Below are 19,427 nucleotides of genomic sequence, written 5' to 3'. Positions count from 1 at the left end.
CCTGACTAATCCTGCTTATACACTTGAAAATAAATGTAAACTAATGTCAAGTTCAGCGCATTTATCATACACACTACAACCTTTTTTATAAAATAAAAGTACCCATGTTTGCAATTATTTTTGTCATTCCATAACAGGGAGCCTCCAAAAGTGACCACACGAGTCAGTTCCAATACCAGGACAGTGGAAACCACCAGTGAAGGGTAAGTGTGTGAGGATGTATGTATTAAAGGTTACCTTCACCCAAAGTTTGTATTTCATTTGAGATTGGGTTCTGCTTGGTTCATTCCCCAAATGCATACATTTATCTTCTAATGACCTCACAGAGCTGAGGATATCCCATTAATTATTAATTATAAGGTCAAAAAAGGTCACCATCTCTAAGGTGTCCAGATGCATTAGATGTCCACCAATTAAGGTCATCAGGCACCAATCCAATGTCAAAGTTGGCCATACAAGCATTCAAATTTGATCCGTAGGTGGTCCTGTTGGCAATAACCGAGTCAACAAAAGTTGATTCGTGTCAAAGGAGCCAGGTGAAAACAGCACCTGCACCCCATCAGATGCGGCCACTGTTCAGATATTCTGACAACTGGAGGCACCCATTATCAGAAAACAATAGTCCTCGGGGTGGGGGGGGGGGGGGGGATTCATCCATCTTCGCTGTTGACGTGGATGGAGGAAAATTTGGATTTCCTTTGTTCTGCCTGCAGGCAAAGAAATCTATATGCATATGGCCAGCTTTAGGGGCGGCTGTACACACTACAACCTGATTGTACAATTTCTGTGCAATCAATTTTAAATTGATCAAAACTATATAATATGAGGACAACACTGAACAAAAAAAAATTAATCGATTCCCCCATTCACACACTCAATGTGGATGGGGGAATCACTACTGCTGAGCCTTTGTATTCTGATAGCGGGGAGATATCCCTGCCGGCAGAATACAATCATCAGTGTTGCCGGCTATAACCTGTGACACTGATCATTCAGGAAGTACCCAAAAGGCTGGTTGTACACAAATCGATCATTAGATCGACTTTTGTACAACCAGCCTGGCCTTAAATCGAAATTCCTGCTGGACCGGCAGAATTTCGATCCATTTATAGTCAGCCTAATGAGATAGGTGTTGTTTACTCTGATACTTGAGTGCCAGAGGTGTTGGTAGCTCCCCTTCTTCTGTTAATAGGTATCTGAGGTCTTGTTTAGTGATGCCCAGGTCACTAGAGATTCCTATATAGTCCAATTGTGTGTTCAGGTTAGACAACCCTTTTACTGCAGGCTCTCCTAACCTTATTACCCCAGAGGAAACCCTAAAATAATTTTAGGTCTCAAGGAGCCCTTACTGAAATCATTTTTTTGGGGGTCAATGGGGAAAATGCCCCTTAGTGGTCAGTAGAACGAATGCCACCCTTATAGACGGCTAATCGGATCACTGGGTCATGCCGCTGGTTTTGCAAAGTGACATTGGCCCAGGAACTATGAAGATGTCATTAGATATAAGGTCAGTCAGCCACAGCCACCCTTAGAAACTTCTGTAGTAACACTAGTGGAGAATGTTTTTTCTATTGTCTATAGCCTTCTTAGGCCTCATGCACACAGAACATGTTTTTTTTCTTCCCTGAACACCCTTTGCTTCTGGTAGGAAAAAAGCAGCGTTAAAAAAAAAAAAAAAACACCTAAAGCTGCATTTTACAAACTAATGTAGGTGCTTTAATTATTTGGCCGATCATTCATTCGATTGGGCAGAATATTAATGTATGGAACAAATGAATGCTCAAGCGCTAAACACTTGTAGCATTTAGGCGCATCCAGGGTGGGTTCACACCATGCCCACACATGAATCGTACAGGAATGTGCTGTGCGATATACATGCGGTTCTGTGTGGTGCAATTTCAGACTATTCATTTTGAATCCACTAAAACTGCACCACATCAAAGTAGTGCATACACTACATTTTAACCGGTTGCCGACCGCCGCACGACTACATACTGCGGCGGTCAGCCCCGGCCAGGCAGAGTGACGTATCGGTACGTCACTCGCCTGTCACTGACTTGCGAGCCTATCGCGGGCGGGCGCGCGCGCGCCCGCCGAGGCGCGCGCCCGCCGCGGCTCGTTCAGAGGCAAGTCAGTGCGTGTGACCGGCAGTCACACTGCGATCGCTCCTGTGAAGGGAGAAAGACAGAGCGGCTTGTGTAAACAAGCTGCCTGTCAGTTCTCCCTGTGTAAAAGTGAAGATCTGTCCGTTCTACTATGTAGAACGGTTGATCTTTGCTTTTACACCAATAGGAATGTCCCTACACAGTTAGAATCACGCCCCTAGGACACACTTAACCCCTCCCTGTCCAATAAAGTTAACCCCTTCCCTGCCAGTGTCATTTTTGCAGTAACAGTGCATATGTATAGCACTGATTACTGCAGTAATGTCACTGGTAACCCCAAAAGTGTCAAAAATGTCAGTCAAGGGTCCGATCTGTCCGCCGCAATGTCGCAGTACCGAAAAAAAAATCGCAGATCGCCGCCATTACGCGTTAAAAAAAAAAACACCAAAAATGACAAAAATCTTTCCCTTTGTTAGTAAACGCGATAACTTTTGCGCAAACCAATCAAAATACGCTTTTTGCGATTTTTTTTTTACCAAACATAGGTAGCATAAAACAAATTGGCCGAAAAATGTTAAAAAATTTTGATTTTTACTTTTTTTTTTGGGGAATTTCATATAAAAAAATGTGAAAAATATTGTTATTTTTGCAAAATTTACGCTCTTTTTTTGTTTATAGCACGTGATCAAAAAATCGCACAGGTGATCAAATACCACCAAAAGAAAGCTCTGTTTGTGGGAAAAAAAGGACGTCAAATTCGTTTAGGTACAGTGTCGCACAACTGCGCAATTGTCCGTTAAAGTCACGCAGTAAAAAATCGCAAAAAAACCCCTGGTCCTTTAGCAGCCAAATCCTCCGGGGCTTAAGTGGTTAAAATGCACTGTAGCCATGATCACATGGTACAAAAGTACCATGCGATGCAGTGTGAGCAGGTGCAGGCAAATGCGTCGTTCATTTTCTATTGACACCCACTGAAGATCGCAAATGGGAGTGTGTTTTGCATGCGATCTGAGTCGCACAGGAACGTACAGCTCGTTCCTGTGCGATTCATGTGTGAGCATGGTGTGAACCGGCCCTTAGACTTGTTTACAAACGTTTAGGCGCATCAAGTGTTTTTGGGGGGGGGGGGGGTTAGCTTCTCGGTGGATGCATGGCCATATAGCCTAACAAAAAACTGTGTTTGGAGGCTGAAAAAGAAAACGGTCAAACACCTGTAAACGCAGCGCGTGGTATGCCCTGTGTGCATGAGGCCTTAACCACTTTACCACCGGAGGATTTTCCTGCTAAAAGACCAGGGGTTATTTTGCGATTTTTTACTGCGTGACTTTAACGGACAATCGCGCGGTCGTGCGACGCTGTACCTAAACGAATTTCGCGTCCTTTTTTTCCCACAAACAGAGCTTTCTTTTGGTGGTATTTGATCACCTGTGCGATTTTTTGATCACGCGCTATAAACAAAAAAAGAGCGTAATTTTTGCAAAAACAACAATATTTTTCACTTTTTTTTATATGAAATTCCCCCAAAAAAAAATGTAAAAATCAAAATTTTTTAAAATTTTCGGCCAATTTGTTTTACGCTACCTATGTTTGGTAAAAAAAATTGCAAAAAGCGTATTTTGATTGGTTTGCGCAAAAGTTATCGCGTTTACTAACAAAGGGAAAGATTTTTGTCATTTTTGGTGTTTTTTTTTTTTAACGAGTAATGGCGGCGATCTGCGATTTTTTTTGCGGTACTGCGACATTGCGGCGGACAGATCGGACCCTTGACTGACATTTTTGACACTTTTGGGGGTACCAGTGACATTACTGCAGTAATCAGTGCTATATATATGCACTGTTACTGCAAAAATGACACTGGCAGGGAAGGGGTTAACAGTATTGGACAGGGAGGGGTTAAGTGTGTCCTAGGGGCGTGATTCTAACTGTGCAGGGACAGGTCTACTAGTGTAAAAACAAAGATCAACAGTTCTACATAGTAGAACTGTCTGATCTTCACTTTTACACAGGGAGAACTGACAGGTGGCTTGTTTACACAAGCCGCTCTGTCTTTCTCCCGCTGTACCGGCGATCGTAGTGTGACCGGCGGACATCGGGTCCGCCAGTCACACTCCCGCACTCCTCCGTGAACGAGCCGAGGCGGGCGCGCGCCTCAGCGGGCGCGCGCCCGCCCGCTATTGGCTCTGGAAGGAGTGACAGGCGAGCGACGTAGACCTACGTCACTCTGCCTGGCCGGGGCCGACTGCCGCAGTAAATATACTGTGCGCAGTCGGCAAGCGGTTAAGGAAGAGTTCCACCCCTCACAAAAAAAATGAAAAGTCAGCAGCTACAAATACTGTAGCTGCTGACTTTTAATATTAGGACATACCTGACCAGGGTTCTTGTGATGTCGGCACCTGAAGCCGATTTTCATGGTTAGGGAAACCGGCAGTGAAGCATTTCGGCTTCACAGCCAGTTCCCTATTGTACATGTGTGAAGCCCACTGTGCTTTCTAATTGGCCTGGCGGTGGAGGAAGGAGAAGAGGGCCGAACTTCCGAGGGACAGTGCCTCGGCGCTGTCTCCCAGAAGTGAGGAACAGGTACCTGACAAAAACAGGTATCCATTCTCCCCTACCCCTTGAAAGGTACCAAATGTGGCATCGGAGGAGGGGGAGGGGAAGGGGAAGCATATGAGTGGAAGTTCCACTAAGGTGCATTTGTGTTTCCAAAACAGAAAATAAACTGCATGCATGTCAGCTATTCTATGCCTGCATATCAGTTATGCTTTCCAGCAGAGTGTCCTCCAGAATCCAAGGACCCTTTCACACAGCTATATGGAAAAATACAGTAAAACACATATGTTTTTGCTGCATTTTTGATGTATGTGCTTCTGGTGTATTTTCTGGCTGCCTGACTCCAATCATGCATTTGATGGAGTCCATGCTCATGAACATGTGACTTAAAAAAAGCCCCAAAAAGGCAATTATGGTGCATTTTATATGCATTTTTTTTATGCAGGGGAGGAGCATTTTTTCTTTTTTTTTTAAACCTACACAAAAAAGCAGCCTGCAGGAATTTTAAAAATATGCCGCACCTGCAGTACATTGGTGAGAAGAGTTCCATGGATTTTAAAGGGATACATTTTTTAAGAATTTGTGTTCTATTTTTTAAACCCCAAAAGTGCATAAAAACCTGATGAGTGCAAAAGGGCCCTAATACGACTAACAACCAAATTCTGTGGGCAGTGTCCCTGGCCTGCCCTCTCTCACCTTTTCTGTCTTACTATTGATCTGTCGCTGTAATCAATGACCTAGCCAGCCAAAGGTAAGTACTATTGTAGAGTTTAGTGTATTTTAGAGATTTTTTGTGTTTGTGTCTCTAATATCTGCCATTGCCCCGGTTCGGCAATTTGTGTTTTTTGCTGGGATTAAGAGTATGCGCCTACAGATTTTACCTGCAGCGCCACTTGCTGTTGAAATCTGATATAGCATTCACTGCAGACCTAAATAGTTACATTCTGAGATCAGACAGGGAGTCATATGTTATCAATCTACTCATTATGCAACACCTTTCATCTGCAAAACTGTTGCCCTTTTATAAGATAATTTATATTTTAACATCGCTTGCCACAGTTTACTAATTTTTCTACTTTTTCCTTTTCCGAATACAGGACTCATAACAATTGCTATAGTTACATTTTGACACATTGGGGGAGATTGAATAAAACCGGAGAGTGCAAAATCTGCTGCAGTTCTGCATAGAAACCAATCCGCTTCCAGGTTTTATTTTCAAAACTTAATTTAACAAGCTGAAGTTAGAAGCTGATTGACTACAATGCACAGCTGCACCAGATTCTGAGTGCTTCAGTTTTAGTAAATCTCCATTATTTAATATTCAGCAAACTTGCTAGGATTAATTAGTGGAAAAAACAAGTAGTCAGATAGGGCTCATGCTTGTTCCAGACCTTGCCATCAAAGTAAGGGACTCCTTACATCCATCTTTGTCACCGAGATCTGCCTGATGGATGTAAGGAGTCCCTCACTTTGATGGCAAGGTCTATGATATGACCAATACATATGGATATATAAAGTTTACTCTGTGAAGCATCTGCCTCATATATACAGTGGTTTTAACAGAGACCCCATTTACGTTGATATAATATTAGACGAGGAACGTATCTGGTGCCTGTAATCTTGGGGTTCCATTAATTTTGAGAGGATACTGACCGTGAATTCTCCCCAAAAATCTACATATTTGCAGTTATTCTATTGCACAACCTGTTGCATATATCTGCCTGCACTGATCTGCCCCTCAACGCATGTGTTTGCCAAGGTCTCTATCGCAGCTGGAAATATCGGTCTGCCTTGGTTTCTCTGGCCCTGAGGAAGCCCTGTTGCGAAACGCGTCGGCTTGCTGGGGACCCTAGACTATGCTATCTAGAGACCGTAACATCTAATGAGATACTGTATCAGCATTTCCCATGTCAATATATTTCTACATATGCGTTTTTCTTTTATCTAGTCTTTCTATGTAGTTATAGTATATTTTGTTTTTTGTCTTTTTTATATATATATATATATATATATATATATATATATATATATATATATATATATATATATAAATGTGTATATGTGTGAGATATATATATATATATATATATAAATGTGTATATGTGTGATATATATATGTCAAATAAAGAGAGCAATTTTAGTTAATTATATGGTGTGATCATTGTGATCATCCTCTCTCCAATTGCCCATACAAAGCCCTATCTTTCTGTCAGTATTTTGTTGCTACCATCTGATGTGCATGGGTACCTTAACAAAGAAGAAATCCCAGTTTAAGGCTCCTTACACACTAATGCATTTTTCATGCTTTTTGCAGCAACGCATTTCATTTTGTTAACATGGGTTCCTTTGGAATACGTTCACATCAATGCATTTTTGTGCCTCTGCATTTTTAGAAAGGTTTGTGGGCTTTTTTTTTCCTGCAAAATGCAGTGTTTTGCGTGTAATAGACTTCAATGGGCATGCATTAAAAATGCAAGTAAGTTTTATATGCTAAGTTTTCATATGCAAAACGCATGAAAAACGCATAAAAAGTGTCAAAAACGTGTGTCTGAAAACGCAGAAAGCAAACCAAAAAAAGCACTGCTGAAACGCTCAAGAGCAACATGCATAGGGGTGAATTGAGCCTAAATTAGCAGCCCTATAGCTGAACTATAAAGAAAACATTGTTTTAATAAATACAGGGCGCTATGGACTTACTTACTCCTTGAAATAAACAAACCTGGGAAATTCAAACTAAGCAAATTTATAAAAATACATAATCAGTGGTAACCTTTCATGTCAAAATGATTAGTAGATGCAACGATATAGGCAGCTACAGTGATATGCAAATATTGACTTTACCTATAAAAGCTGGGCTTGGTTTCACCCCTTTATACCTGCCAAGTCACTTTATTGGTCAATGGGACTGCACATAACATTAAAGGACCAATAAAGAGATTCAGGAGGCAGAAAGAGTCTGGTCCAAGTTTAAAGCTGAACTCCAGGCAAATAACTTTTCTTTGAATATTTTCCTCAATAGCCAAAGAGTAGATAAATCCACTATACTGTATGTGCAGCAAATGCCTCTGCAAACCAAATTATTACCTTGTAAAGTAGTGGTGGCATCAGCACTGGGCTGTACAAAGCCTGTGCAGAGAGCAGAGTTGTGGGAGGAACCCAACAGGCCCCACCCACTATAGGTTGCCCATAGAAAACTACAGGAGGGGCGGAGACAAGACCAGTCACCCTGCACAAGGGGAGAGAGCAGCAGTGACCGGTCTTTATTACAGTAAGCTCCTACACAAAGGAAAGGTTTTACACAGAATTACTGCACAGATCTGGAGGGAATACCTAAAGCACTTTGAGATAGAATTAAGAATAAACGACTCTTGTACTTAGATACGTTTTGCTTAACCCGGGAGTTCTGCTTCAACGCTTGCCAGAAAAGTGTAGATTTTAAGCTGTCCTTATCCCCTGGTCTACTGATAATTTGATGTTTTCTCTGGTGGTGACCTCTGCTTATCCATTTTTTTACTTCATTTTGAATGACCAACCTTTCTGACAGGTATTTTTTAATCTTCTCCCATCTTGTCTTGTAAAATCCAGCTTTTAAAAATTGCTTTTTTTCATAGTAACAAAGATAGTCCAGACATCCCAACACTGACATCCTCCAGCTTCTCCAGAACTCTCACAGAGAATTCACCCATAATGCAGGTTGGACCTGGAAAAATCACTATAATCAGAGAGGATAGGTAAAACTATTGCCTCACATTTATTACTATTTTATTTTTAGAAGTATATAATTCCGTGATTGGAAACTTTCCCTTCACAAGAATGCATCATGATTACATACTATTTACTTTATTAATACCTAATCATTCTAATCGAATGTAATTGTTAAGGTTTCCTGCTTTTTAAACATAATATCAATAATCATATCAAATTATCAATAATAAGAATCATTTGGGCTGATTTACTGAATGAGTTAATCTTCACTTTCTTTATTTCTGTAGCTGAATTAGCTAATATCATGTAAAGGAAGTACATTGGGGCAAAAAAAAGGAAAAATATAATAGTAAATAAATGTAATGCTTTACTTGCCCCTCAAACCCCTCTTAAGGCTTTTTTTACACTTGCGTTTCGGGGTGGGCGGCAGTAAAAAAAGGCGTTTCGGGGTGGGCGGCAGTAAAAAAAAGGAGACTAAAGGGTAAATTCACCCAAAAGGGGAAATTCCGCTTGTTTGCACCCCCTCCACTGCCACATTTGGCGCTTTTTTTGGTGGGAGCGGGCACCTGGTTTTGACAGGTACTCACTCTGTCTTCCGGATCAAATCCCCATGGAGATCTAAGCCGGAAGTTTGCACCACCAGCGCACTCTTAGGCCCCTTTCACACACTGTCCATCGGACGGAGTCCGTTTTTCTCAGCGGGGGATCGATCCGCCGATCCCCCGCTGAGCAGGAGGATGACAGCTGTGTCTCCGCGCTGAAATAATTAACACCCATATGGCTTCTCTGCTATTTCATTAGCGCAAGCATAGTGTTCTGCTACTTTCACACCTATAGATGTGTATATATACATACGTGTGTGTGTGTATATATACCCCTACACAGAAGTACAGATGTTATGCCTGCCTCCAAAGACGCCCAAAAAATGCCCAAAAAAACGCCAGCTACAAAAACGCCCAGGTGTGTTTTTGCAGCAGTCGTTTTTTTTGGGCATTTTTTTGGGGTCTTTGGAGGCAGGCAAATCATCTGAACTTCTGTATAGGGGTATATATACACACACACTTATATGTATATATACACATACACATATATATAGGTGTGATAGCAGAGAAGTCATATGGGTGTTAATTATTTCATTAGCGCAAGCATAGTGTTCTGCTACTTTCACACCTATATATGTGTATGTGTATATATACATACGTGTGTGTGTGTGTGTGTGTGTGTGTATATATATATATATACACCCCTACACAGAAGTTCAGATGTCATGCCTGACTCCAAACATGTCCTCAAAAAAGCCCTATAAACGCCTGCAACAAAAAGCAGGGTGACAGGGGATAAACGATCTTTTCTCTATAGCGGTCACCCTGAAATGGAAGGGTTTTGTCACCCTGCCATAGCAGTCAGAGTCAGTTAACCCTACACTACACTACGGTCCCCTTACACTTAACACTTTCCCTACAGAAACTAGATTATTAAATCTAACTATAGTGGAAAATAGTACGCTAACTACACTAGATATCCCTTTCCTCACACTAATAATTGCTAAATGACACTTTAAGAGCAGAAGTAACAGAACTATTTCCACTCTCTTCCACAGCCCTGTATTAAAATGGTAGAGATTTGGCGGGGCTATCTTAAGTACTGGGGGGCGTATTCACTAATGATTGGCCTCTGGACCCCCTAGTCACTCCAATCACATTCCTAGCATTCTCCTGCCCCCCTCAATTGGCTTTTACTGATAGTTCTGGTCCAATCACGGGCTTTTAAATCCCAGTTCCTGTCCCATTGCATTTTGGTCGGTTCTGGTTGCCGAAATTCGGCCGAATTTCGAACAGTCAATGTTCTGGTCGAACCGATGGTCGACCCGAACCGTTCGATTATCCCTACTCTTGATTGGCTGGGGGTGGAATGATATCATGCTGCACATACGCATGGGAGCCAGTCATTCCAGCACAGCTGGGGTGTGTTGGGAATCCTCGCTGAGCTGTTTATGCGCAGTTCAGCGTACATTCAATAGAAGGCTGCAAGCAGGCAGGTAAGTGTTTGGTATTGCACAAGAGATTTTGCAAGTCTTTTCTGAAAAAAATACCGTAGTTGCCCGCTCAGAGTTTTTAATAGTTAAATTTAGTTCCACTTTAGGTTGCAAAGGCAGCCGGAAAGAAATATACACATGTTGCAAAACAAAAATTCTGCTCCCTATTGTGTTCGGTACAGCCGAATCAGGATGCACGTGTGCAATGCTTGCATTTGTGGTGCGGTGGTCCTGGCCTGACATGGTTAACCACTTCTGGACCAGAAGATTTTCCCCCTTAGGGCTCTTTCACTCGGTCGGCCACCGTAGGCGGATCCGTGCTGCTCAGAGGGGATTGATCCGCCGATCCCCGCTGAGCCGGCAGATGACAGCTCCGTCTCCGCTTGCAGTGCGGAGAGGGAGGTGTCACAGCTCCCGCTGCTCTCTATGGGGGATCGGATGAGAGCGGACCGCCTGTCCGCTCTCATCCGATCCGATCCCTGAACGGATGGAAAAATAGGGTTTCCATCCGTCCAGATTTCACAGACAGGATCGGATACGGATGGCAGCGGGTGTCAGCGGAGGTGTCTCCGCTGACATCCGCTGCCCCATAGAGTTGCATGGAGGATCCTATCAGATCCGCCTAAAAAACTGACAGGCGGATCTGATTGGATCGCCCGTGTGAAAGAGCCCTTAATGACCAGGCCATTTTTTGTGATTCAGCACTGCGCTATTTTAACTGACAATTGCGCAGTCGTGCGACGCTGTATCCCAATAAAATTGATGTCCTTTTTTCCCACAAATAGAGCTTTCTTTTGGTGGTATTTTTATTTTTTGCACTATAAACAAAAAAAGAGCGACAATTCTGAAAATAAAAAAAAAACAATATTTTTTCACTTTCTGCTATATAACATTCCCAATAAAAAAAAAAATTTAAATGTTTTCATCATTTTGGGCCAATTTGTATTCTGCTACATATTTCTGGTAAAAAAAAAAAAAAATCCAAATAAGGATAATTTGATTGGTTTGCGCAAAACGTATCACGCCTACAAACTAGGGGAAAGATTTATGTCCTTTTTAATATTTTTATTTATTTTTTTACTAGTAATGACGGCGATCAGCGATTTTTTTGCGGTGGACAGATCGGACACCTAACTGACATTTTTTACAATTTTGAGGGGACCAGTGACATTACTACAGTAATCAGTGCTAAAAATATGCACTGTTACTGTACTAATGACACTGGTAGGGAAGGGGTTAACACCAGGTTAAATGTATACCTAGATGGTGCTTTCTAACTGTGAGGGGTATGGGCTTATGGAATCAACATAGGTAGCTGTGTTCCTAAATAGGAGGAACACAGGAGGCCTGTGTTGATTGCTGAAAGAACAATGGCCTGCTGCATTTACAACAGCAGACCGCCCTTCTGTCTCCATGGGGAGCGATCGCGGGTGCCAGGCGGAAAACGCAGCCGCTGGCCCCGCCAATCAACTTCCCCGCTGGCTACGTCGTTTCCTGGGAACCTGCTGGTCGACAAGTGATTAAACAGGCTATGAGAAGGTGGCACATCGCCTTCTCACTGTCTATCAAATTATTATTATTATACAGGATTAATTATACAGGGCCAACAGTTTACGCACAAAGGGATACAATATGGTTACAATACAAAAAAATACAAGAGGATTAGGAGGACCCTGCTCAGAAGAGCTTACAATCTTTTTTTTTTATTTTATTTTATTTTTTTTAAAGGTGAAGAGCTTACAATCTAATACGATGGTTAAGGTCTGCTGAATGTGTAAACTTAGCCTAACACTGCTGCCAAAGAGCTGAACACAAGTGCTGTTATGGCGAGCACCACCTTGGCGGTGTGTGTGTGTGTCATGTGCAGATCCTGTATTCACAGTGAATTACTGTCTGCAGTCTGGATGATAGTTTGCTTTCATTGTGTGTTTTCTTTGCAGAGTCTGTCTTGTTTCTCCTTCATTCTTTGTAGTGTGATCGTCTCCTGTTTTTGCATTAACGTTTGTGAATTTCTGAAGCTTTGAAGTTTTTGTACAAAGTCTAGGATGTTCTTGTGGAATACACCTGTATAATAGTGGTTTGAAAACAGTATGGTTAGTCGTAAAACACAGGTGTTCCTTTGATTTATGCCGTACAAGATCAAAACCAAATAAGTAAAATGTAATAATCTCCGTAAGTGTAAGAGAACATAGGTTTGACCCTTCCCCACCCTATTCAAAAAACAAAAAAAAAAATGAATGTTTTGGCTAAACGTATCCTGTAAGAGTGTAAGGGTTTTTTGGCTAATTTATAGAGTAAAAGAAGAGAAAGCCGGTTCGTCATAGAGGCCAGTTAGTATTGCTCCTGGATGTAATTGGCTGAGGAACGAGGATGGTGATGGGAGGGCCTTTCCTCCTGGGTTGAGTCAGGCCTTGCAAAAGGCTTGTCCCCAGTTGAAGGTAGGCTCTCCCCAAGCCTTCCAAGTTCCAATGCCTGCTGTTAGGCATAGGCTGCGCTGGTCTGGCTGAAGGCCGGGACCGAAAAAAGACAGTGGTGTATGTGCCCATGGGGTGGCAGCCCCGGGGTGCCATAATTCTCACTGGTGGGGGGCAGCTCACCTTGAGTTTTTGGCACCTTGGTCACTGCACCACACACACTTTTTTTTCACACCTGCCTTTTGGCTGGAACCAGAGGAATTTTCTTTATTCCTGGCAGAGGGGCCTGTCAAGGTCCTGCACCTTGACACTACCTGCACTTCTCCACCTCCCTTTCCAAACTCTTTTTGTGTTGTGTGTTCACGTTTTGTTTTTATTTATGTGGCGGTATACTTTATCACGGCGCGATTAGTAGGGCGTGGGTTCTCGGGCCTGCCCTGAAAGTCTTGGGAGGGGTGGATATGGCCTTCTGGCTTAGTTTGCCCTCTATAATGGGGTCTCCCTTCGGGGGAGCCCCACCTAGTACTTTGGGTGGGCTGTTTCGGCAGTCCTCCCAGAGAACGGGGTCAACCTGGTTTCGGCCAGGTGGGACCAAGTGAGTACCTCAGTCCCTGTCATGAGTCTTGCACCCCGGGGGATCAGGGACAGGGCCTTTCCTTTTTGGAGGAGGGCCATGTGTATGCCCTGTGCACTTTTTGTCTTTCCCACGTTTGCGTGTGCACTTTTTTATGCACCGGGTGTAGCTTGAGTGTGTTTCACACACCACGGGCCAAAAGGAAAAAAAAAAAAAGTTTTTTTTTTGGCTAAGATCAAGTGTAGTATCTGTTCTTATCAGTGATCCAGTGGGGATCTGTGCTGTCATCTGACCTGACCAAGGTTGACTGGCGGCTATGCAAACCTGCTGGAGTGATGGGGACCTGGAAGGTTAGTATCAGCAGGAACTGAAAGTGGAGTGCATATGCGTAATTGGGGGCCGGGAGTAAGTTCTCCCAGAGAAAGCTGGAAGGGTCCAATACTGCCTGATCTGAATGGGCTACCTTGTCTGGCCAGGTGCCGGTAGGGCAGAAGGTCCACGATGACTGTGCCCCCTGGGACTGGTCGCCCCAGGAGTGCTCTTAGTAACGCATGGGTGTGGGACCCCACAGTGTGAGCAGGCACAAGGTGACAACACCAAATTTGCTTTCCTTTCTGCACTGCACCTCATGGGCTGGGCCTTTTGGCTAAAGTCCGGGGCAATTTTTGCTTACCAGGCCCTAGGGCCCGGTCAGTGCACATTTGGCACGGCCACTTTTTTATTATCTTATTTTATTTCCCTCACTGTTTGTTACTTTCACTTTTGTGTGCGTTTTCACGGATTGTAGGGTGTGAGTCCTGGGGCTTACCCTGAAGTCTAGGGGGAGGATGTGTGGCCCTCAGGTTCCTTCCTCCCCTGCCTCTGGGGGGTCTCTCTCCGGGGGAGCCCCCTGACCTAGTATTCGGGGTCTGCTTCGGCTGGCCTGAAGAACGGGGTCTGCCAGGCCTTCTGGCTAGGCAGACCATGGAAAACGTAATCCCTGTGAGGAGCCTTGCGCCCTGGGGGATCAGGGTAGAGGTCCTACCCCTTCGGGGGGTGGACTAAAGTACACCCTAAGTGCACTTTTTTGTGTGTGTGTTTCACATGCACATTTTTTGTTCACTTACGGGTTTTTTTCGTTGTAGGTTTTGCACCACTGCGGACTAGAAAAAAAAAAAAAAAGGGTCTGTATATAAACAGGGAAAGCCCCTCAACCTAGTATTTGGGTGTGGCTTCGGCTGCCAAGAAGAACGGGGTCTGCAAGGCATTCTGGCTAGGCAGACCATTGGAAACCCTTTGTCCCTGTCAGGAGCCTTGCGCCCGGGGGATCAAGGTAGAGGTCCTACCCCTTCGGCGGTTGGACAAAGCACACCCCTAAGTGCACTTTTTTGTGTGTGTTCACATGCACCCTTTTTGTGTTCACTTACTGGGTTTTTATTTTGTTGTAGTTTTTGCACCACCGCGGATACGGATAAAAAAAAAAGGGGGTTCACTAAAAGGATAAAAAGGATAAAAGAATAAAGGATTCACTATGCGATTTGCACAGCAAATGTGTGCTGAGTGTATTTTACAACATTGGGTTTTTAGGAGGATTAAAACGGCATACAACATAATGGAGTGATTCGCATCACATCGTGTCACATTTAGAGTCAAATTCGAGTCGCTCATCATCAGCAGTCAACATACAGTAACCGATTTCAATTCAAGACCAGATTATCTGTCACATCTAAATCCTAAATTTTACACATTCATTATCTGTGGGACTGTTTAGGTGCCAGATATACATCAGACACTTTTATTTTATAAAACAAATTTAAAAAAAACATACTTTTTATTAGTAAAAAAACAAACTGTTTCCAAAAATTGATATGGGATCATGATGTGTTCGATTAAAAACTACAAAACAATTACAAAATTCTAAAAATATTTTCCCTGATAGCTTTTCTCCTCATATAAAGTACAATATTTAATAAATCCCTTCCGATTATGGTTGCGATAGGGGAAGAAAAACCTTTTAGCGGTAAATAGAGATTTCTATTTTTTTTCCCAGCATGTAGGTACGCTGTTTAGCAATAGAAATACCAGGAAAACAGCTGTATTTTTGGATCCATTTCCTGATTTTTAAAGTATAACTAAAGGCAAAACTTTTTTTTTTTGTTTTGGATAGAGTGGAGAGGGATTAGATCCCTTGTCAGTTTTTATTGCAGTCTGTGTCCCCATTAAAGAGATTCAGAGCCCATTCACACTAGGGCGACTTATGAGGCGACTTGTGTCGCTCCAGGTCGCTTGACATAACAAAAGCAATGTTAATCAATCAGTGCCGTCTTAATTGGCACTACTGAAGTTGCTCCGACTTCAGAAAAGGGTCCTGTACTACTTTGAGGAGACCTGTGATCTAACTTGTCCCATATACTTCAATGGGAGTCGCCTCCTTATCTTAATTGAAGCAACTTGTGATCCGACTTGTGATCTGACTTTCCATAAAAATGGTATTGAACAAGGAAAAAAGCATTTTTCTTATAATTATTAATACAGCAGTGTGGGTTCAGTGGGTTCAGTGTGGGTTCTGGACATGCTACAGAGCTGAAACTTCACAGGTACACTTTTTAGACCCCCCAGACACTGAATCCAAAAAAGTCATGCATGCCTCCAAAAATGCCTGATAAATGCCTGCAAGAAAAAACGCCGGGTGCAGAGAAGCCGTATTCATGTTCTAATAAAAATTATAAGAAAAATGCTAATTTTTTGGGGGTTCTGGACATGCTACAGAGAAGAAACTTCACAGGTACACTTTTTAGACCCCCCAGACACTAAAGACCTGCCTGCCTCCAAAGACGCCCAAAAAATGCCCGATAAATGCCAGCAAAAAAAAAAAAAAGGAAAGGGAAATTAGGTCACAACACATCATATTCTGATTGGCCAAATACAAAGTCCTACAAAGTCGCCTCGCGTAAGTCGCGCTGAAGTCGCGCTAAGTCGCGCTAAAAGTCACGCTAGAAGTCGCCCCTTATGAGGCGACTTTAGTGGTTGCGGCAGTGTGAACTGGCTCTCACCCTCTCTATATGTCCTGTTTACCAATATCGTTGAAAGGGAAAGTATAAGAAATTACCCAAATTTTTTTTGTCCCCATAAAAGTCATAGATGAGAAATCTTGCAAATGGGTACACTAGTTGTGGTGACCTCAGGGTCCCCAAGGAATTTCCTTAATTTACAGGGATTTTCCCTCGCTTACTGTTTGGCTATGGGACAGGAAGTGAAGAGAAATCTCCGAAATTGGACACAGAAAAAAAAAAAAAATCTGACGGATTATAACCCTCCCTTACTCTATCTAAAAAAAAAAAAAGTTTTTCCTATAGTACTACTTTCCCTACTTCAGAAACAGGGGAAATCTGCAATATAAATATAGAATATTTATTTCACAAGTTTAATGTGTATGAAATGCTTCAGAGACTTCAATACAAACTTTTTTTTTTTAATCATAATTGATTTATACTTGCATAATTCAATTAAAGCATCATGCACGTATTTTGCAGGGGGAGGGGGGGCATCAACTGCCCTAAATTTGAGTAAAGTCCTAGTATAATGAGTGTGTGTGTGTTGTTGCGTCTTAATGCCCTTAGTAGTGTCAGTAAAAGAGTTGTTCAAACAAAGTCTAAAATCTTCCTCCTTAGTGTCCTTGGTAAATGGTAAGTGGGTCATATATAAAGATAGATATCATAAAATCAAACACTGGTTCCTAGGTAAACTCTAATACAGTGATTTATAAATGTGAAACACAAATATGTACTGAAAAAAAAAAATCGCAACTAAATGGCGTGATCACAATATCGCAATATAATCACAAAAACAAAAAAAAAAATCCTTAAAAATGCAGCATTTATATGTAATTTATAAGTGAATCCATATTATTACAAAGAACAAGTGCAACCAAAGTCTGAAACTTTCCTCCTTAGTGTCCTTTATATAAATAATATTGGTGAATACAGGCTCTCCTCACGTAAGCCCCTTTCAGACAGGAGGACCGTTCAGATCTGCCTGTCTGTTTTTTTGGCGGATCTGAACGGTCCCCCCATGCATCCCTATGGGGCATCGGATGTCAGCGGAGACATGTCCGTTCCCATCCGATTCCCACATAGAGAAGTATGGGGAACTGACAGCTGTGCCTCCGCACACAGCGCGGAGACACAGCTGTCATCTTCCTGCTCAGCGGGGGATCAGCGGATCGATCCCCCGCTGAGATAAACGGAGTCCGTCCGACGGACGGATAGTGTGAAAGGGGCCTTAACGACCAGGTTCCGTTCCAGCGACCAGGTTGTTAAACGAATTGCTTGTTAAACGAGGAACCACAAGTGATAAATATTTTAAGCATTCCTAACTACTGTACTGTATTCTGGAAAAAAAAAGTCTAAACCCAAAATTCCAACTCCATAACATTGTTTTAATTTGGATAAGTACAGAAAACAAAAATATAAACAAAAAAAATCCTGTACTGTATTGTACAATACAATGATGTACAGTGCCCAAAAAGCTGGTCGTAAGTCTGAGCGGTCGTTAAAAAACAGGTAAGTCGTTAAACAAGGAGTGTCTGTACATAGATCTATATCATAAATGCAAACCCTGGTTCCTAGGTATGCTCTAAATCCGTGAAAATAAATGTGAAACACAACGTGTAATGTGAAAAAAATACAAAAGCACAATATCGCAGTGTAATCGCATAGACTGAAAATGTCCTTAAAAGTGCAACATGTAAATACAATTCATAAGGGAGTCTATGATAATCCGTAATCATAAAATTGCTGGTGCTTCAGTGATCCCCACCATCTCTCAACTAATGCGTTTACCTCTATTTTTTTACCTCTCTAAAAAGGTCAAATTTCGCCTCCCCCTATATGCTGGGGTATGCACGGTGGGCTTTTCTTGCTGCGTCCTCCTCCTCGCTTGTTCCACTATATATCCAGATACCCTTTCTTTAGTGGGGTGTGTGGCCCTTTAGAACCGCGTTTTTTTTCCCTCCATATAAAGATGTATGCAAAAAAAAGAGTCCTCGTGGTGTAGTAGTTTCAAAGTAGGTATTTAATTAAAATGGCGTGCAGCAGTGTCACCTGACTCACCCTACCCTAGTGTGAGTCAGGTGACATTGCTGCACACAGGAAGTGTTGTGAGAACCTTTTTTACCCTGCTGTCCATTACAGGAGTTGTTTGTTTTAAACCTAAATGTAAGGCCCTGTTCACACATGAGCGTTTTTCAGCCCATAAAACGCTCATCTGTGAAATTACAAAATGCCCAACAATCAAAATCCCATTCATTTCAATTGCCCCTGTTCACATCTGAGCGTTTTGTCCCCTGAAGCAAAACGCCTGTAGCTCAATAAAGTACAGGAGCTTCTTTTTGGGCTTATCAAGAGCTGTTCTGGTCCCAAAGGAATGCATTAAAACGCTGTTATCGGCGTTTCATGGGCGTTTTTCAAACACACAGGTGGTCTCAACCTTTTTTAACACCCATTTTTTTAAAAAAAAAAAAACACCCAAAAAAATGCCCATAAAACACCCTAAAAACGCTCGTAAAACACCCAACAAACGTAAGAGAAACGCCCAAAAAAACGCTTGGCAAAACGCCCAAAAAACGCCTGAAAACGATACACTCAGGTGTGAATGCAGCCTTAGTTAATACTTTTAAATAAATACCTACTTTGAAATTGCAACACCACAAGGACCCTTTTTTTTAAAAATCTTTATATGGAGGGAAAAAAACGCGGTTCTAAAGGGCCGCACACCCCACTAAAGAAAGGGTATCTGGATATACAGTGGAACAAACGAGGAGGAGCCCACCGTGCATACCCCAGCATATAGGGGGAAGGTGAAATTTGACCTTTTTAAAGAGGTAAAAAAATGGAGGTAAGCGCATTAGTTGAGAGATGGTGGGGGATCACCGAAGCACCAGCAATTTTATGATTACGGATTTTTATGGACTCCCTTATGAATTGTATATACATGTTGCACTTTTAAGGACTTTTTCAGTCTATGCGATTATACTGCGATATTGTGCTTTTGTATTTTTTTCACAT

The 19,427-nt window shown here is 42.3% G+C and overlaps 2 protein-coding genes across 2 annotated transcripts in view; one reads left to right on the top strand and one right to left on the bottom strand.

Moving 5' to 3' along the window:
- Positions 1-19,427, bottom strand: part of LOC309560740 (endothelin receptor type B-like) — a 476,715-nt gene that overhangs the window by 42,940 nt on the left and 414,348 nt on the right. The window lies entirely within an intron of this gene.
- Positions 1-19,427, top strand: part of ZNF185 (zinc finger protein 185 with LIM domain) — a 202,507-nt gene that overhangs the window by 114,327 nt on the left and 68,753 nt on the right. The window contains exons 26-27 of the mRNA XM_082264384.1: positions 138-203; positions 8,267-8,386. Coding sequence (XP_082120510.1) covers positions 138-203; positions 8,267-8,386 — 186 coding nt within the window. The remainder of the gene's footprint in view (positions 1-137; positions 204-8,266; positions 8,387-19,427) is intronic.

The sequence above is a fragment of the Pelophylax lessonae genome (assembly GCF_965119305.1).
Source record: "Pelophylax lessonae genome assembly, chromosome: 7".
In the NCBI taxonomy this organism is placed as follows: domain Eukaryota; kingdom Metazoa; phylum Chordata; class Amphibia; order Anura; family Ranidae; genus Pelophylax; species Pelophylax lessonae.
Note: the sequence above shows the minus strand (reverse complement) of the source record. Positions and strands in the feature narration are given on the sequence as shown.